Raw genomic sequence first — 20436 nt, forward strand, 5'->3', positions numbered from 1 at the left:
AGCTGTGGGGGCTGCAGAGAGAGGGGGCTCAGGGGAAGAGGGAGCAGGAGAAAAGGATGGAGCTGGAGGGATCCCCAGCATGGAGAAGGGCTCAGCTTTACAGGAGAGGAGTGGGGAAAGGAGGCAGGGCAAGGAAGACAGAGGAAGTGCAGGGGAGGGACCGAGCCAAGGAGGAGCCCCCATCAGTGGGCCGCGGGAGGAGGTGTGGCCAGGCTCACGGCAGATGGAACTGGCAGGAGGGCCCTGGAGTCCAGCTGTGACTGTGACAGAGCCCTGCGTCTCCTATCCCTGGTCGGACTGGCCGTGGAGCCTGCGTATCTGGGGACTGGAGGGAGGGCAGCTGGCAGGGAAGCCTGGGCATGGGGTTCTGGAGGGGTCAGTTGGGCTGAGGAGGGCCTCAGGGAAAGGGGGTGCTGCTGTGAGGGAGAGGAAGAGATGGGGGTGATGGGGGCCCGGCAGCCTCCAAGCCCAGGAGAGGCACAAGGGGAGGGAGAAGGTGGGGGGCAGTCAGAGGCTTGGCCCCACAGCAGGGGTTGCTTGGGGCCTGAGCGGACAGGAGTGAAGGTGGGACCACATGGGAGGGTCTGTTTGTGCTGAGGATGCTGGTGTGGGAAGTCGTGCCTGGGAGGGGCCAGAAGGGCCCAGGGTCGCCAGGAGGCCGAGTCGCAAGAATGACCCCTGCCCATCCAGGGTTCCTGGGTGTGGCAACTGTGGGGGCGCGTTTCCTCAACACTGAGGTGAGGGGACTCCTCGGCGGCCATCACAAGCTCACTACATACAGCATGAGGAAGGTCACCTGCTGGGGTCTTGACCTACAGTCTTTCTCAACACCTTCAAGGAGCTACCGTTCTGCAGATGACCCACCAAGCTTCAAATGACCTGTCTGGGCTGGGAAGCAGTGGAGCTGGCCACCTTCTCATACATGTGCTGCCCGAGGGTCTTCTAGCATCTCAAAACCCCCACAGACTGGCTTCCAGGGGGCCGCTGTTACTTACCTCCTGCAGGTGATGCCACAAGTCCAGGTAGGTGGTGCTTTTGTAGGCAAAGGTATTGAGGTAGGACTGTGGGAAGACAGGCCACGGTGAGGGCACAGCTGGATCCCCCGGGCTCTACCACTCAAGCTCTGTGGTAGGCCAGGGCTTCGGGGCCAGGGGCAGGGCTGGAGAAGAGCCGCCGCCACACGGCCGCCGCCACGGGCTGGCCACACCCACTCACCGCCAGGCCCTTCTTGAACAGGTCCTCTGTCAGGAAGTCGGACAGCATCCGGAGCACCGAGCCTCCCTGGGGAGGGCGGGGAGGGAGCTCAGCCGGCCGTGCTGAGCCAGCAGGGGCCTGTGACCCCACTGGGCCGGGACAGGGGCTCCGCGGGGCCCCGGGGGGGCCGGGTCCCCCCTCCCTCTCCACGACCCCCACGGAGATGGCAGCACCTTGCTGTACGAGATGGAGTCGAACATCTCGCTGATCTGGGCCGGCGTGTTGACCTCCGAGGCTGGGGCGGACAGCGGGTGGGAGGAGGCCAGCGCGTCCACGGCCATCACGCGGTACAGCTCGTTTTGCACTATGAGGTCTTTCTGCGAATCCCCGGCAGCCGTCAGTAGACCGGCCTGCGAGGGGGCACCCATGGCTGCCCCGCCCCTGCCCGGCCCGCAGACCCCAGGGCCCCTGCACAGCTGGCTCACCAGGTTCCAGGTAGGTTCTGCATAGTCAGCACCCAGATACTCCACGTAGGAGGCAAAGCCCTCGTTCAGCCACAGGTCGTTCCACCAGGCCACGGTCACCAGGTTCCCAAACCACTGTAGGGGAGGGGGGTCAGCCCGGCAAGCTACTCTGGCCTTGCAGTCACTAAAAGCACACAGAGGGACCCTTCCCGAGTGTGCAAACGTGCCAGACCTAGGCTCAGCGCTTCTCTGCCATTGTGACTGCCCCCTGCTACCTTGCCCGCTGCCAAGGACAGAGCCAGGACCTGTGCCATCGCCTCTCAGCTTCCCGTGTCTTTCTCTGCACTCCCTATGGGGGGTACCTGGTGCGCCAGCTCGTGAGCAATCACGGTGACCACGCGCTCCTTGTTGCTGCTGGACGAGGATTGCGGGTCAAACAGCAGCGAGTTCTCCCGGTACGTCACCAGCCCCCAGTTCTCCATGGCGCCAGCGTTGAAGTCGGGCAAGCCGATCTGGTCTGGGGAGGCCAGGCAGTGGGCAGGATGGCCTCTGGGTGTGGAGCCCCCTCTGCTGCCCCCCCATGGCGGGCCGCACACTCACCGGATTTCTCAAGTGGGTAGGGTGTGTTATAATGTTGGGCGAAGAAGTTGAGGATGGGGCCTGTCTTGTTCAGGGCATACATGCCGTGACCCGCCGCGGTTGCACTAGGTCGAGCCCAGATCCGTATCTACGAAAAGGATGGAGGTCAACCAGGGGCCCCCTCTGGGGTCCTGGTGCAGGTGGGCGGAGTCTCCAGGCCTGGACGAGGTCAAACTGGGAGACCTGGTCACAGAAGAGAGGGCTGGGGGCCTCTGAGGGGCTTTGAGTCCTAGGGAGGAGCCTCTGGGGAACAACAGCAGTCAGCCACCATCTGTCTGGCAGCCCTGAGTCGGGAACTCCCTTCATGAGGACGGACCCATTTTTCAGATGCAGAGACTGAGGGTCAGAGAACTCAGCTAAGAGGACTCAAAACTGGGATTCAAGATTCAAACACTGGCCCAACAATCAGTGGCTGGGACAGGGATGAGGAGACACAGGACTATCCCTCCGGCAAGGCCAAGGCTGGGGAAGGGCAAGGGGGTGCAGCTTCGTACCAACACGTTATTAGGTGACTTCTGCTCCACATATGTGAACTCGCTAACGATGTAGGCCAGCAGGTACGTGGACATGACAGGTGTGGTGTGGAACTCGGTGATGTTCCAGGTGGGGTCATTCGGGAACGGGACACTGGGGCCTGGGAATGGAGCACTCAGGCATGCAGGCATGCACCCTTTCCCCAACCCTGCACCCCAGCCCTTGGGTGCTGGCTTCCCAGGGCTGTGTGGCCCCCGGACAGACCCGCTCACCTTTGGGCAGCATGTTGGACAGGGCTGTGAGGTCACGGGGGTGGATGAGGGTGATGTTAAACGTCGCCTTCATGGCCGGTTCGTCGAAGCATGGGAAGGATTTCCGGGCATCTGCAGACTGCATCTGCGTCGTGGCCAGCACCCTGCCCAAACCACGGTGTTAGAGGGGTGCCAGCTGAATGCCTGCACCCGTGGGGGGGGAGGAAGGCGACTTTGGGGGCTGCTGGGAGTGCAGGGGAAGGGGTACACGGAAGGATACTCTGGCCTAATCCCTGCCTCCCTATCTCCCACAGGCAGCCTCTGGTTCCCAACAGGCCAGCAGACTCTGGCATATTAGAGCTCCTTATGGACTCAGGTCAAAGTTCTGGTGGGCTCCATCCCTGTTACCTAGGAGACTGAGGGCAATTTCTCTCCTCGGAGCCTCCGTCTTCCTAGCTATCCAAAGGGCACTTTAATCATTTATCCCTAACTCCCTAATATGGGGTAAGGAGGCCCTCGGAGAAAGGCTTTGTGGTCTCAGTAGTTGCTCCACCAGAGCTGTTTGGAGCAATGAGCCAGCCAAAGGCTCCAGAATTTTCTAAGGCATCAAAGCCAAGGCCGTCCTCGGCCTTAGCTCTTCCTCAGCACTGAGGACAGGCCCCCACCGGGCAGACCCAGGTCCCACTTACTTTTTGACATTGCCATCCATGTACTCGCTGCGGTAGAAGCCTGCCAGGTCATCAGCCAGCTCGCCCACAAACTCACTGTCCATCTCGTACACGCTGCCCGCCTGCAGCTCGCCGTTAAGATGCACCACCAGGTACTCGGTGAGCTCTACCAGCTCGGTCCTGTCGATGACGGGGGGCTGGGAGCCCCCCACACCCCGCAGGGTCACCCTGTGCCCGTTGGGGGTGGTGTAGTTGAGCTTCTTGCTATGGATGATGATGAGACGGGTGGGCTCATTGCAGGTGAAGCGGACGGTGCTCCAGCCCTTGAAGATGTACAGGCCATTGTCGTCGGGGGTGAGGAAAGGCTGCAGCTTTACGTTGTAGGACTCAGGCACCAGGGTCCGGGGGAGGCGGTACTGGTTCCACGGCTTGCTCTGGTCCAAGGTGGTGCTCACGGTAGTGGCGGGGCTGGTGGGGGCCACATCAGGAGAGCTCGCGGCATTCTTGTTCTTCTCCTGCGAGTACAGCACCGACAGAGCAATAATGGTGCTCACGGCTGCCACGCCCAGCAGTACGCCCAGGACGACGAGGGGCTTGGCCATGGTGAGGGTGGGGAGGGAGCTTGGGGAGGCTCAGGGCAGGCAGGGAACAGGGCAGCCTGGGGCCAGGCTTATATCCCGGAGGGGAGGAGCCCACAGCCCGCAGACTAGGCAAAAATTAACCCGGCCTCAGACAGGCGAAGGTCACTGGACTGGGCAGGGGTGTGCTTTGCCCAGGCTCCGGAGAAGAGATCCAGGAATAGTGCACCTGCTGGGAGCAAACAGTGTCCGGTTATAGGCTGCAGGCCGCCCTGGCGCCTGCCAAACCAAGGGCGGAAGGGTAGGGGGCAGCCTGGGCCCACAGGGTAGGGAAGCGGGCAGGTGGCACTGAGCTGTGTACATTGAGACAGTGGGGACAGAAGCAGGAGGATCGGGGTTAGAGTCAGGGAAGGACTTCCCAAGAGCAAGAGGTGGGAGACGCAGAGAAGGGAGAGTCAGTTTCTGGGTCAAGAACACACTGGGTCTCCCCTGTGGTTGGATGCTGGAAAGATGCCTGGGTTCCTCAGTGGCGCGCTCCCAGCCTCCCCTGCATTCCTCCAGAGCAGACCGGGCTCCCAGGTGTCCCTCCTTTGCCTTCCTGCCAATAAATGGTTTTCCTCAATTTTCAGCTCACTGAGTAGAAAACAGTAAGTTGTTTTGCCTTTTTAAGAGAGGAGCCTGGTGGAGGCTTAACCTTTTCCCAGCCATGACCTTGGGCAGGTAGCCTTGTCTTTCTGAGATCTCTTTCCTCTTAAACAATAATAATGTTCACCGCTGAGGTTTGTTGGACAGATTTAATGAGAAAACACATTAAACACCAAACAGTAGGACCTAAAAATCACCCCCCCCCCCATTCCGAGTTCACCGACTGCCTCTTTTCCTGTACTTGGTAAAAATGAAGATATTACTTATCATACTCAATAAAATGCGTTCTTCATGGAAAGCAATGTTTTTCACACCTTGACACTGCCTGGCCCTGACCCCCACATCCAATTCCCCCACACCCCGATCTCACCATGTCCTTAGTCAAAGCCACTCTCATTGTTTCTGTGGACACTGCTGTACGCTCATGGACTCCCCACTTCCACTCAGGCCCCCTCAAGCCTGTTCACCACATAAACTGGATCATGATTTTCTACTACTGCTGAAAACCTTCCTCTTGGTCTTGGAACCACAGCAAATATTCTAAAGTTCGGGTGCTTTCAGCCTACCCACTGTCCAGCCTCATTCTCACCACACTCCCCTCTGTTTTGGTTCTCCAACCTCTCTGGTGTTCATCCAGCCCCTTCACCACAGGACCTTTGCACGTGCTGTTCCCTCTGCCTGGGCCATCTTCTCTCCCTTCTTGTCTGGGTTAATTCCTATTCATCCCTCAAGTCTTTCTCAGAGAAGATGCGTGACATCCCTGGCCAGGTCAAGCCCCTGTGAGCCCCATTAGCTCCGCAAACCTCTTTTTCAAAGCCCTATAACTCAGCACGTTCCCCATCTGATCTGTGTGGTTGATGACTTAAGTCCTGCCTGTCTCCCTCAGGGACTGGAGGCCCCGTGAGAGCAGTGCCGTGGCTGCTTCTGCTCACCAGCACGCGACACATGCCTGGCACGTAGCAGGCGCTCAGTACCTACTTGTTGAGCGAATGCACACATGCATGAATGGGCAAATGAACGGATGAGTCAATTCAGGAGTCTTGCCTTATGGTAGTCTTTCTAGGCCATCTCCAGTTCCGTCCCTGCCCCTACTCTTGCCGTCTTCTCTCAGCCTTCCTCCATCCAGGGCACACAGGCAGGACCCTTGTGGAGGCCAAATGAATCTCAAGACTCCCATCAGTCTGCTCCATACCTCATTCATCTGCCCTCCCTGCCCCGGCTTGGGCCTGCCATCCCCGAGGCTACATAAAGGAATGTAATGCACCCAGCGATGAATTCATTCAGGCATAACTGCAAGAGGGAATGACTGCCAACTGTCACCTGGCCAGCAGAGGCCAGGGGCTGAGTGCTGGGTCTTCATGGGAATCCTGGGTGCCCATCTTTCAGATGGAATGTACTCTGAGCCCCCAGCATTTCCTTCTCTCCCTCTGGAGACCTGCCCCCGGTGCTGTGGTCTGGGCAGTGTGGACTGTCCACTTCAGTGGCCAGCAGCCACCCCTGCCAGGCCTGGGCTGATGGCCAAGGGACACTAGTGGGAAGCCAAGTGCCCAAGGCAGAGCTGCAACTTGGACATGGTGAAAGAAAGAACAGTGACACACCATGGTAATGTAGTGTGTGCTCCCAGTTCCGTCCATCAGGGTTAGAATTTGCCAAGGGAGGCCATCTTTATAGTACCCCTGAAGGCTGGCACCCAGGACCCATGCATCCCCCTGAACTGTGTTTCACCATGTCCCTGAGGAGGCCTGCAGCCCCCTCCCACCTTTGCAGCAGAAAGACCCACAAATCCGCTTGGCCTAATCCCTTTTCCAAACAAAGAAAGAGGCCCTGCCTGGCCCACAGTGGTCTCTTCCTGTTTGCTTTGGACACGGACCACAGGCCCAGCTGGCTGGAATCTAACTCTTTTGGAAAGGGCCCATTTGCCCTGTAATAGGTCCCTGCTCTGGACACCAGGCCAGCCCATGCTGGGGGAGCGGAGAGGGGTACGCTCCACAGCCCCCACCTCTGTAACACAGAATAGGGCCCCCTCCTTCCGCCCCCTGCTGTAGCCCAGCAGTGGCTACCTCCACACCCCACCAGGTAGTGGTAGCAGTGCTGTCCTGCCCTGTCACCCAACCCTGCCACACACCTTGGCAGAGGGATCTTCCTCTCCTGCTCAAGCCTGGTCTCTGGCTCCTCACTGCCCCTGGAATAAAACCTCAATTCTGGCTTGAGCCTCAAGACCGTCTGTGAGCCTGACCCTCTGGCCTCTATTTCCAAAGCCCCCTGTGGCTCCAACTGCTGGCATTTCCTCACACCCTCTGAGTGTTTCACATCCCCGTGCCTTTGCTCATCCTGTTTCGGCCACCAGGAACGCCCTTCCTCTCCCTCCTGTCAAACTCCTACTCATCCTTCAAAACCCAGCTCATATGTCACTCCCTTCTGTATGGGTTGCCCTTCTGTGCATCCCTGGCCTCTGGTTCATGCCTCTGTCACAGCACTTATGAAAAGGCCATCTACATGTTCAAAGCCTGCCACTGGACCTCGGCATCCCAAGGGAAGGCTCTGTGACTTTGTACACCCCTCCATGACTAGTACAGGTCAGAAGCCCAATAAATGATGGTTGAATGAATGATAACATCTACAATCCTCGCCATGGCTTACAGGTGCGGCGTGATCCAGCCTCCCTGTGATTCTCTGGTCTCATCTCATGTCATCTGCCTCTACTGCCCTTTCTCCTCTGCCTCACTGGCCTCTCGTGGTTCCTCAAGCCCACCAGGCTCTGCCCCCATCAGTGGCCCCACACAAGCTGCTCTTTGGGCCTGGTACACTTCTGTCTTTCCGTCACCTACCACCCACTCTTCCCGGAGGTTCACTTCGGGGATGCCATCCCAGGATAGCCCTGCCCCCAGCACCCCGGAGACTGAGCGTCATGAGCACTGTGCCCTCCTCCCCAGACAAGCACCTAGTGCACAGCCAGCGGGTAGCACAGCGTGTGGAATGGACGCACCACGGAAATGAGAGATAGTGGTTAAAGATGGAACTCTGTAATTAAGCCCCTGGATCCTCACTGAGGTCAGGTTTCCCCTCTATCCCCCCACTCTCCTTCTTGGGGTCCTAGACTGCACCCACAAACCACCTGTGTGAGCTGTGCCACATCTGTGATCCTCCTATATGTGATTTACTTAATATTTTTCTTTACATCAATTCACTCCTTACTCTCCTTCTGAGGAATAATGACCAAGCAATCATGGTTGGATGTGTTATGTCATATTTTTTCCAACACACGTTTCAATTCATGACTACTGATTTCAAAACTACTCATCTGGATAGCCCCTAAAATCATCTTGTAGAGATGCACCCACTTTGGGAATCACTGCTGCATCCGGCGTGATTCTGCGGGTGGAGTCACCTGCAGGCCCTCTTTGGGGTGGGACCTTTCTGCCAGTGAACAAAGTGTTTGTGTTCCTTTGTTCGTCTCTTGACGGCAGAAAAACCATGCTCCTCCAGCCCCATCTCAACCAAAGCAGCCTTTCCATGGGTTTATCTATTTATAAATACATGCCTATGGTTTGATCCAGAGAACAAAAGTTCTCTCGTTAAAAAAAATAAATAACTAAATGAAGGTTGACAATGATCACGTGAGAGAATATTTAGGGCAGAGCCACACATGTAAAAGACATCAACTGGACGGGAAAAGGCAGCTTCGTCTCAGATGTGGGGGGACAGGTTGCCCTCTATTTACACACAAAAACACCAGGAACCTGGGAGGGGCTGGGATGGAGGGAGCTGAAGGCGAACAGTCAGGAGAACTGCTGTGTGATCCCGCCCCCTCACCCTTGGGTGAGCTGCTACTCACTCTCTCTCGGTCCCCCCCACCCCACCCCATCCTGTCAACGGCAGGGCTGGTAGGCTGGGAGCTAGGGGACAACCTGAAGCCCATCTGTCTGCTCTGAAGAGGCAGTGAGTGGGGGGCGAGAACAAGCTCTGACCCCTCAGGTCCCTGGCTTCTGAGGCCTCCACTCACAGCTGCATGGGACTGGATGTGGGCCAATCCCCAGGGTGCTTCCTCTGGGAGCCTCGGACACTGTCCATCCTGTGAGAACCTCAGAAGGCCCCCTGATGGGAAGTCAGCTCCTATTTTGGCCTCTGGAGCCCAGTGCAGGGCACTCAGGAGAGAAGGGGTAGAGGGGCCTTCATGGGATTGGGGGGGAGGTATACGGCTGTGTAGGAGCCATTCTGGGCTGCGGATCCTGCCTGGTAACTTCCATCTGTTTAACTGAGCACCTACTATGTGCTCCACCGGGATAATCACCATTTGGCAGTTGAGGAAAGCAAAGCACAGAGAGGTTAAGTGGCTTGCACAAAGTCACACATCTCGTGCGTGGCAGTTTCTATAGGCTTAGCTACACATGCCTCCCAAAGCATCGTCCCATATAGCACCCCACATTTTCTACTACGCAGTGCCCAGGAGACATATACCTTTGAACATAACAACACCTGATTGCACATTACAGAAGGCAGATCTGGGTGGGATGAAACGTCTGATCATCTTTTAGGAAAACCAGGTCCCTTCTTCTGAACAGACACACTAAAGGGCATAGAGCGGGGGTGGCAGGAGCAAGGAAAGGTGAGAGACTGGGAACCTGCTGGAAACCAGTTTGGAGACTCTGAGCTCCCTGTCTCCAGACCAGTGCCAGGAGCTGGGGCTGGTTCTGGGAAGTGGGGAGCAGAGAGGGCTGCTATCAGACACATGCCTGTGGAGGACCCTAGCTCAGCTTCCAAAGGTGCAGCCGGAGCCACGGCTGACAGACCCAGGCTGGGGATGATGGATGAAGACACCCAGGGGCCTCGGTGTGAGCAGCTGGCCCACCATCAAGGCCCTCCCCTCCCCCCCGCCCCCGCAAGGAGTCCTGAATCTGCCACCAGGGCCACAGCCCAGTAACTAGGCCCAATTCGAATGGCCCAGCCCATTCCTACGCGGAGACCCCTACCTGTCTCCTCAGACTGCTTAGCAGTAGAGCTCTTGCAGCAAAGGGGCTGGAGGACATGGGTTACGGGAGTGGTAAGGAGCTGGGTCCCACTGCCCAGAAGGCTCTGGGGGAAAGCACGGGGCAGGATGGGCTGCTTCACACAGTTGGGCCTATTTCCCCATCTGTGAAATGGGAGCAGCTCTCTCCAGTACCTTCCACCGACAGTCTAGCCTTAGACTCTAGGGCTCCACAGGGGGCTAGTGGATTACGGCTGGACTTGGGCCCAGGATGCCTGCCCACTGCAAGAGGGTAGGAGTCACCTGCCTTCCCCAGGTCCCCTGTCTTCGGGTGCATTGGAGGCCCATCCCCACTTCCCCTTGGCATGCTCTCATTCCTCCCCACGCTCATCCCACAGGTCTACTGCCCTACCTCAAAAACAGATGAGCTGAGTACCCAACGGGTCCAAGATGCCACTTTTACAGGTGCGTACACAAAGGCGCAGAGACGCTCAGGCCATTTAGACACTGAGCCACAGTCAGACCTCAAGTGCTCTCATCCCCCAACAACACTGCCTGGTTGGTGCGTTCCCCTGGCTGGGATGGAGGGAGCAGGGGATTCAAGTTACAAAACCCAAAGCAAACCCCGGCCCACTGCTCTGCTGGGGGTTTGGAGGTACTTGGTAAGCACTCCATTAACCCCGTTTGGAGGACCCCTCCCCAGAACAAGGGCCCGATGAGGTGGTTGTAAGGCGGGAGGGAGACCACGATTGTAAAACGGGTGATTAAAAATAGGAGCGCCCTTTCCTATTCCTGGATGGGCCAGGGAGGGCTCTGGATAGAGGCAAAATTGCAGAGGTGATGCACAGGCTCCGGGGCCACACTCTCCAGCTGTGGTCTAGAGCCTTCTCCTTTCCTCTCCGGCTCCACCTTCCCACCCGCTAGGAGACTGAGTGCCCAGCTGCCGTGCTGGGTCCCCACGTGCCCGCACCTTTCGTCCCACCACCCTGCCTCGGACCCTAGCAGGGTGCAGTCTGCCCCGGGAGCCAGTCTCTCCACCTTTCCTCCCCAGAGGCTCCAGCAATCCCCTCCCCGCCCTGGGGGCCACCTCTCCAGGTAGGATGTCCCCTGTCCCGACTGGGCCACAAGATCGCAGCGGGATCTTGGCCAAAGGAATTCTTGCTTCTCCCTGGGCCTCAGTGCGCTGGTCCGAGAAGCAGAGGTCAGCAGCAGACGTGGGGTTCCTTGCGTGCACTGGCGGCGGGGCCCCCCTCACTCCGGCTGCAGCCCCCCAACCGGCCGCACCCCCTCCGCGCTCCTCCACCACGCTCCACTTGCCTCGACCGTGGGAGCCTCCTCCCGGGACGACCAGCCGGACCAGTAACTCACACGGCCCCACCAGGACCAGACTCCTCCTTTCCCCGGCTTTTAAAGGGAAGTAACCTGACCCGACCACTACTCCTCCTCACAGGGTTAACCCTTTCAGGGCTCCCGCCCGCCTTCAGCCGCGCAGGGACTCCCCCGTCTGCCTGCCAACCTCCGGGGTGTCCCGGAGCTCCGGGTGTGGGGCGCCGCGTCCTCTCCCCGACGGCCCAACCGGCGGGACCTGGAGTCTCTCTTCGGTTCCTGGTTTCCTGCTGCCCCCTGACTGAGCCCCGCTGTGACCCAGCCCCATAGCCCCATCCCTCCACATCTGGACGGCATCTGCCACTGGGGGAGGGGCACAGAGCTTGGCCCTTCGAGTTGGGGTGGGGGGTGAGCCCCACTCATCTAGGAAAAGAAACCATGCATCCCACCTCCCCCCAAAATGGATGTTCCGGATAACTGATGCAATTTAACTTTTGTGATTCCAGGGGACTGTCAGGAAGAAGGCAGAGGGGGACGCGCTTCTCACCCAGCTTCTGCTTCCAGGGGCTGTGTCGACATGGCAGGGTCCTCCTCTTCTCTGAGCACCTTTTTACTGAGCAGTGCCAGCCGGTATCAGTATCTGCCTCTCCTGTGGCTGCTGTAACAAATTAACACCAACTCAAAACAACTGCACGTTTCTGTAAGTCAAGTCCAAGATGGGTCTCCCTAAGCGACACTCAAGGGTGTCCGCAGGGCTTTCTTTCTTCCCGACACTCAGGGAACATGCGGCCTTTTCCAGCTTCTGGAGGCTGCCCACATTCCTCAGCTTGTGGCCCCTACCGTGTTCAAAGCCAGCAATTTCCAACATCACGTTACTCTGACACTAACTTTTCTCCTGCCTCCTGCTTCTCCTTTTAAGGATCCTCCACTTGGATAACCCAAGGTACTCTCTCAATGTTAAGGTCAGCTCACAGCAAATTTAATTCCATCTGCAACCTTAATTCCCCTGCCATGTAGCATAACATATTCCCACATTCCAGGAATTAGGAAGAGGACTTCGGAGAGGGAGCGTTATTCTGCCTCCCACAACACTCAAGATGCCTTCCAGACGCTCAGGTTTAGAAGCAAATGTAGAGATTGCCCAGCCGAATCAGCTCTTCCTCAGGCATTACTGGGATCTGTGTCCAGACTGGTTGTTTTCTGACGGACTGTTACACTTGCATTTGCTCTCTCTTTGGCAACTATCTGGTGGGCTAGGGTTCCTCTAAGCAGCAGCCTTCTTCTCCTTCCTAATGTGTTGCTGGGCTCTTAAAAGCCAGGCCACAAATTGGTTGGAATATTGAATTGTGTGCCAAGGAAGGAGGCTCTGAGTGAGACCCCAGCAGCTATTTTGGGCTTTCCCCCTCGCCCTCCAGTCTCATCCTGCCTGGCTCGTCCTCCAGCATATTTGACACAATCACCTCTATCGCTGACAAGCCAAGGAAAGGCTCAATCAGGCCAGAGGGGATCTTCCACCAGGCTCTCTGCCTTAGGCTCTGAGGGCATTTTGAGAGGAGTAAATAAGCTACCCCACAGACACAGACACAGACGACAGAGAGCAGCCTGCCCTTCTGGAGGGCAGTGTGGGGACAGGAATGAAGTCCCTTTCAGGAATTTAGCCTAATGACAGAATATTTATGGACAAGGCTTTTCACTACAGTATTATTTATAATCCAGGAAACTCAGATACACCCTAAATGTTCTGGTTAAATAAATTATGGTCTTCCCACATGATGAAACACTATCCCACCATGAAAAGCCAATCATGTTTATAACTTCCTAATGAAACCATGGGAGAATTAAAATAAAATCCCTAAGTGTGAAGTCCCTTCTAAATATTATACAAAACCTGAATCGCAACAAGGAAACATTGATGCATTTGACTACATAAAAAAATTTTTAAATTTCTGTATTGCAAAAAACACATAAGCGACGTCAAAAGAAAAACTTTTAACTGGGGGTGGAGTGGGATGGGTTGGAAACATAGGCAAAGGGCTGATTTCTCTTATAAAGAACTCCCATAAATCATTTTAATATGAACTGAAATGGAGGGAAATGGGCAAAGGATATGAAGAAAGTTAATGGAAAAGGGGACATCAAATGGGCCCTTAAACATGTGAAAAGATACTCAATAACTCTCTTAAAAAGATGCATGAGAATTCTATCTCCAAAAATACTATTCTTCACTTATCACATCAGCAAAGATAAAAAAACAAAAAACTTTGGCAGCACAGTATGTTTGTAACCGTGGGAGGAGAGAGGCATCCTCCCGTGATGCTGGCTGGTGTGCAAACTGACTCAACCTTGGTGGAGGCAATTTGGTAATATTTATTAAACGGATAAACACAGGCTCCCTTTGACTCAGCACTTCCACTTCTAGAAATGTATCCTACAGATAGCCTTACATACTAGCGAAACGGTGAATGTATAAGGCTTTCCGTGGCTACACTGTCTGTAGCTGGAAAGAACCGAAGTGGCTACCAAGCAGGGAGAACCGCACGCTCTTCCTATGACTCCATGCAATGGAATGTACGTCACTGGGAAAAAGAACATGGATGCTCTCTATGGAACAAAGTGCAAGCCATGTTGTTAAGTAATAAAAGCTGGGTGCAGGTCATTGTTCAAATAGCTTGTTAGCTGTATCTTAAAAGGGAAAAAGCACATAATTCGCTCTTAGGTCTGAATACAATGACTGTAAAGATACATCAGAAACTGGTAACACTGGTTGTTTCCCCAGAGGTGAACTGGGCAATCAGAGAGCCAGGTGGGAAACAGATTTTTCAATGTATCCTTTTGTTCTCTTGAATGTTGAACCATGTGAATACTCCATGTATTCAAAATATAAATACAATTAAAGTGGAAGACAGAAAGACTGGAGGATTAATGGATCTTACGATATAAACAATTTTAAACTTTTATATTTATGGATGAAATGATTTGATTTCTGGGGTTTGCTTTGAAATAATCCAGATGAGGTGGGGAAATCAGGGCTGGCTGCTCAATACAGCATGATTAAAAATAGTTAAGAATCAGGAACAACGTAATGTCCAGTAATTGGAGATTGGCTGAGTAAATTAGGGCTCTCCATGTGCAAAAATACTCTGCCACCATTTAGGACATAATAAATCACGATTTAGAAGTCCTAGAAGAATCTGTTTTGTTTTGTTAATAATCGTGGGGTGGGAAGACCCTTCTAAGTATTACACAAAGCCCAGAAGCCACAAAAAGAAAGGCTGAGAAATTGGACTACATAAAAGCAAAAATTTCTGCATTACAAAAACCACCACATGCAACGTCAAAAGGAAAGCTTCACATGGGGTGGGGGGAATTAGTTTCATTGTGATCAGTGTCGGAGCACAGAGGTGGACAAGGTGGGAATTCACTACAGTGTTCTTATTACTCTTGAATATGTTTTCAAATTTCTATAATAAAGAGTTAAAAATCATATAAGTATCTACAAACTTCTGTATGGCAAAAAACATCTATTATACTGGGCTATAATATTTGCAACACACAAAACAAAGGGTTACTATCAATAATGTTCAAAAATGTCTTACAAGGTGATTTTTCAAAATAAAGATGCCACAACTGAAAACCGGGCAAAGGGTTAGAATCAAAAACTCACAGAGGAGGAAACAAAAACGGCCAGCTGACACATGAAAAGATGTTCAATCTTAGTCATATTCAGGAAATACAATTTCAAAACAATGAGATGTCAGTATTTGCCCACGATACTGGCGAGGGTTTAGACGACTGAGAACACCCAGTGTGGAGAACCAGCACTTTGCACAGGTTCCAAGAGCACTTGTGAACTGCTCTGACCACTTGAGAAAGCAAACTGGCAAGACTTATTGAAAATGTAAATGCATATGCCCTTTGACTCAGTGACCCTGCTCTGGGGAATTTGTTCGAAAGCCAGGGGAACCCAACCAGAACTTAAGGATATATATATAGGAGGAGCTTTATTGCAGAATTCCTTGTGCCAAAAAAAAAAAGGCTGAGGTGTCCATTTATAGGTAACTTCACATAGCAGTGAGCGAGAACAAGCTAATTCTGTACATATTACCTTGGAATGATGTCCAAAGTCTATTTGTAAGTTTAAAACCAAGTGCCAAAGCAATACATTGACAAAGACCCCCTCTTCATGAGAATGCTCTGGGGACCCGGCCACTGTGTAGGGGACAGAGCAGGAACACCTGTGCCAGACAGAGAACCGAACTGGTCTCAGTGAGGTCACCTTGATGCTGAAGGTGGGGGCGGAGGGCAGGAGAGACTACCGTTTTTGTCTTTATATACCTGTGTAGTCTTTGAATTGTCTGAACAAACATATACTATTTTTGCAGCAACCACCACCACTACCAAAACCATTAGACTACTTACTGTTTTTAAAAAGGAGACAAGAAAGTGGTGGGGAAGGGGGAGGTGGCAGGGGCTGGGCCCTGCTTGTCCAGTGTGGGGCCCCTTGTTGACCCTGGCCCTGCTCCAAGCTTGGGGTTGCTGGGCAGAGCCCTGGGGCGGCAGTGCCAGATGTCAGGGTGGAGCAGGGACTAGCTCCAGGCATCTTGCGATCTTCCCCTGAACTCCCTTCTCCAAGCTTGAGTCCCTTGACTGGGACAGGGAGTTTTTCCCAGGCCTCCCGCCCTCTGCTCATGAGATGGGAAATAATGTGGGTGTAGGCAGGAGAGGGGTGGAGACGCGCACAGCACTGTCTCCTCACTGCCTGTTCCCTACACACTCGTTCCTCTTCCTGGGGAGCAGTGTGTCTGAGAACTGAGCACCTACTGCAAGCAGGTAATTCCACTGTGTGAGGCCGGCACAGCCCCTGCCCAGGCGTGAGAAGGGTTATGGCTGTTCACTACTCACTCATTTGGTCAGTCAGTGAACAAACACTGAAGGAGCACACACTCCCTGCAGGCCCACGCTCCGCTCTGTGCATGCAGCTGGTGCCCATCCTCAGGGTCTCCCTGGGCCACAGAAGCAAGGATAAGTCTGTCCTGTTGTCCCTGTGCTTGTGCCCCAGTGCCCAGCACAGCACTTGGCCCGTGTCAGGTGAACAAATGAACCAAGTGCCAGAAGACCATCATGACAGCGGGGAGTAGTGCCACTAAGTGCTCGGGGAGGGTCACTAACAGAGGGAACTATTCAGGTGGAGTCTTGAGGATCGTGTGGAATTAGTCTGATGGACAGGTGGAGGGAGGGTGTCCTAAGCAGAGGGAACAGCATATGAAAAGGCAGGGGGTAGGGTGCATGGTGGGGCGTAAGGCTGGGGTGGGCGAGGGCTGGACACAGGAGCCCTGGGTGCCATGCCAAGGAGTTTAGCTTCTATGAATATTGACAAAAGGCCACTGAAGTGAGAGATGCCTTTCAGAGAGAGCCTCTAGGGACAGTTTGGGAACCAGCTTGTGTGTGTGGGGTGGTCAGAAGGGAGGCAGGGAGAGCAGCTGGGAGGGGGCAGGGGGTCTCCAGCGATGAAGGAACCCAGCCGCAGGCAGAGACCTAGGGGCTTCGAGGAGGGGGCGGCTAGGGGATGTTTAGGAGGCTCAGTGACCAGAAGCTGCGGTTTGGTGGGGAGGGGAGGGGAGGGGAGGGGAGGAGGGGAACTGGACTTGTCGCTCAGGCTGGAGAGGGTGGTGCTGGAGTCAGCACTTCCTGGAACTGAGATTTAAAAAAAATTTCTTATTGCTGTTGTTTTCAAGAATTCAGTTTGGGTTTTATTATAAAATTGATTAAAAACACATTTTTGACAAAAAGGACAAAGAGCCTCTTTTAGAGCAAACCATCTTGGTGAGGCAGGAAATGGGAGAAATGGGACAAGGCCTATTGATATGTTTGGCCCAGCGGGGGCCCAGGCTGTGGAGGGGACAGAAGGAAGCCAGAGCCCAGTGGGAGGCACAGAGGTCTTTGCGGCAGGGTGACAGGGAGGGACAAGCCAGGTGGGGCAGGAAGGCAGTGAGCCTGGCACCCTTAGGGGGGGCTCCCACCCCAGTGCACTGACCTCGGGCTGTGGGAGCCTCCTGAGGGCAGGGCAGGGTGCTCAGGAGGAGGCTGGCTTTGCAGTCACACAAGTGGCTTCCTATCACGGTCTGACAGTTACAGGATGGGCAACTTGGAGCCTTCACCTTCCTCATCTGTAAAATGGGGGCAGGTCTCCATTGAGCTGTTATGAGACTAGATGAGGTGTGGACAGTTTACCATGAGCAATGGTACCTCCACGGACGCTTTCTGTCAGTGTCTGACCAGCTTGGCACTGCTCGCGTCCCCTCCAGCCTCTCTCCTTGGGGCATCAGCCTCTTTCCCCAGGAATCCTCAGCTCTGGGGGTTTCCGCATTGGTCTCCTCTGCCACCCCTCCTGCACCTCTTCCCAGGGTCCTGCCATCTCTTGAAAGAGCCCTTTCCTGGGTCCCCCTCCCGGATCCCCGCTCTCCAGGCCTCTGCTCACCTCCCTCCCCATCTGTCACCCTCTGCAGCCTTCCTTCTGCCCACCCTGAGGCCACCCGGCAGCCCCCCTCCATAACAAAGTACCACAAACGGTGGCTTCAAACAAGAGAAAGTGATCCTCTTGCCATTTGGAGGCCAGAAGTCTGCAATCGAGGTACCAGCAGGGCCAAGCTCCCTCCACAGGCTCTTGGGCAGGACCTTCCCTTCCCGTGGCCCTTCCAGCGTCTGGTGGCTCCAGGTGGTCCTTGGCTTGTGGCTGCATCACTCCAAGCTCTGCCTCTGCGGTGACAGGGCCAGCTCCTCCCTGTGTCTCATAAGGACACCTGTCACTGGATTTAGGGCTCACCTGAATACTCCACCATGATCTCATCTCCAGATCCTTAATTACACCAAACACCCCCTTTTTAAAATAAGGTCCAGGGATTAGGACGTGGACATATCTTTTGGGGGGGCCACCATTCAACCCATTGCAGCAACAGGGCCGTGGGGCCCTCCTCAGCCTCTTCCAGCGCAGCCTCTGCCCACTGCCCAGGTGGCTCACACCCCCTCACCCCACACCCGCACCACAGCCTCCTCTGCCGCCAGCATCAGAGAGAAAATCAGGTGTCCTTTCCAGCTGCCCATGAGGCCCCACCTTCCTGGCACCTGGGAGACCTGCTCCAACCTGTCTCACCTCCCAAGGGCTTCCTCTTCTTGCTCTGGTAGCCTGAGCCCTTTTCTAGAATACCCTTCTTTGAAATCCGAGACGCTGGACAGTGTGGCCCACGGAAGCCCAGAGGCCTCCCCATTTCCACATCCCACCCCAGCGGAGCCCCCGGCATTCCTCGCATTTCTCTTCATGCCCTCAGGAGTCTTCCTGGGGCCCCCACATGCTCAGGAGGCCCCGAGGCCCCAGTGTGAGGACACCAGCCCGCCAGGGTGGCTCCCAGCTGTTCTGGGATGAGCGCCACCTGCCCCGGAGGCAGGTCGTCCTCTCCCTCACACTCAGATCCGTACCAAACGTGGCCTCCAGCACTGGCCGGCCACAGAAGTGGGGCCATGGGCCTGGGATCTACACCTGGGCAGAGGTTTCAGGAAAGGGGTGGGCCAGATCCCAGTGTCCAACACTGGTCCTTTGGGGAGGCAGGCTGTGGACAGTGGCCATTAAGTGCCAGGCTTTGAGTCATGGCTGTGATAATTACTAGCTGAGTGACTCTGTGCAGGAAACTTCTCTGTGCCTCAACTACAGAGAGTAACAGCACTTTGCCTCACGGGCTGTGGTGACGATTAAGTGACGAGCTGGCTATTCCCTGATGAATGAACCAAGATGGAGTGACCCAAGTCTTCCCACATCTCCCACACACCAGCTCAGAGCCCCTGCACTCGGCACCAGCTCTGTCTGATGTGAACATTTGAGGGCTAAGGACACAGGGGTCCCTTCCAGCCTGGGAGGACTGGGGAGGGGGTGTGGAGACCCCCAGAGACAGGACAACAGTAAAAATGACCTAACACTCATTCCGCTCCTACCATCCCACGTACTGTTACTTGGGACACCTGAGGACCCACTCAGAGCAAAGCTGGGGCCTGCAGGCTCAGAGCAAAAGGCCCATGTGTGAGGATACGTGGGACAGATGTCACACGGAGGCCAAGGGAGCCTGGCCCAGCCTGGAGTCGTACCTGTTCCTGGGCTGCGGAGATGGGAGCAGCTCAGCAGGGCTGGGCTGGGCTGGGGCTGGGCGCGGGGTGACCTGACAGGAAAGGTTGTAACCCTGAGCGAGCACAGAGGCTCAGGGAGGGCCTGCCTCAGGCTGGCTGTCAGCCTGTGCCAGGTTAGGTCCTCGTTCTCATCAATGTGCAAGACAACCTTCACTCTGCCCTCTGGAAGGCGTGGCGGGCACACCTAGGGCACGCCCAGGAGGCAGGGGAGCCACCGTTCCCAAGTGCTCTCAGGAGGCCAACCTGATGTCAAAGGTGAAGAAAAAGGAGAGCCTGACTCTTGCGAAGGCCCAAAGATACCATTTGCCATGGGTAGTGGGGTGCTCCCCACAGGACCCCAACTCGCAACGCGGCCTGCTTGGCCAGAGGCCCTCTGCCAGCCCTAGCCCAACGCCGAGCCCTCCCACTGTGCCCGCAGGACCTCTGGATTTCTCTGCTGACTTTGGGGAAAGGGAACTCCCCCACCACTTATGGTTCTACTGTGATGAGTTAGCTGTTTTGTCTTCTAACTCATCGTAAAGGAAACTTCACCTTGCAGAGACTCTACCACTTTTCCTACAGATTTATCCAGGAGAGGCCTCTAGATATGGGCATGGGACCCCACTGGTCCGGCCAGGCCAGCATCCACTATCCCATCACCCCTCTGCAGACCCCCTCTTTTGAAGCCCACCTTGGTGCCCCTTCCCGTCTGCCAGGCTCTCTCCTGCCCAGCACCTCCAAACTCCTCCCAGTTTATTGCATTGAAGTCAACTCCCCTTCCCTCTGCAAGCGCCCCAACGACAGCAGCCAGTGCCTATGGAGCCCTTCATGGTCCACACCGGTCCTCTCATGAACCCTCACAACCCTCCACGGCGGGAGTTACTGGCACCCCTTTATGGGTGACGCTGATATTCCAAGGGCTCTGTGTCAAAGGGCTGGATTGTGACCCGGACTCTTCTGGTACCACCTTGAGGTCTGGATCCGCCCCACCAGAACCAACCAGCTCGGCAGAACCAACCCTTCCAAGTTCCCTCATTTCACTGCCGCACTCTGGGGGCCCGCTGGGACCAAACGCAAGCC

At 55.3% G+C, this 20436-nt stretch overlaps 1 protein-coding gene across 5 annotated transcripts in view; it reads right to left on the reverse strand.

Moving 5' to 3' along the window:
- ANPEP (alanyl aminopeptidase, membrane) overlaps window positions 1–16230 on the reverse strand; it is a 28566-nt gene extending 12336 nt beyond the window's left edge. Inside the window, exons 1-11 of one of the 5 annotated variants that reach the window (XM_019719245.3) lie at window positions 16108–16230; window positions 11753–11863; window positions 3712–4500; window positions 3044–3186; window positions 2792–2931; window positions 2259–2385; window positions 2021–2175; window positions 1680–1793; window positions 1428–1571; window positions 1216–1281; window positions 996–1061 (exon numbers count right to left, since the gene is read on the reverse strand). In XM_019719245.3, the coding sequence (XP_019574804.3) occupies window positions 996–1061; window positions 1216–1281; window positions 1428–1571; window positions 1680–1793; window positions 2021–2175; window positions 2259–2385; window positions 2792–2931; window positions 3044–3186; window positions 3712–4292 (1536 nt within the window). In that variant the 5' untranslated portion in view covers window positions 4293–4500; window positions 11753–11863; window positions 16108–16230. Of the gene's footprint in view, window positions 1–995; window positions 1062–1215; window positions 1282–1427; window positions 1572–1679; window positions 1794–2020; window positions 2176–2258; window positions 2386–2791; window positions 2932–3043; window positions 3187–3711; window positions 4501–4747; window positions 4867–10291; window positions 10451–11196; window positions 11313–11752; window positions 11864–16107 lie in introns of those variants that run through there. The other 4 variants (XM_074317377.2, XM_074317378.2, XM_074317379.2 and 1 more) reach the window with 4 other exon arrangements.
- Between the last annotated feature and the right edge of the window lie 4206 nt (window positions 16231–20436).

This window comes from Rhinolophus sinicus, chromosome 13 (assembly GCF_057876585.1).
Source record: "Rhinolophus sinicus isolate RSI-liver-muscle chromosome 13, RSI-T2T, whole genome shotgun sequence".
Lineage (NCBI taxonomy): Eukaryota > Metazoa > Chordata > Mammalia > Chiroptera > Rhinolophidae > Rhinolophus > Rhinolophus sinicus.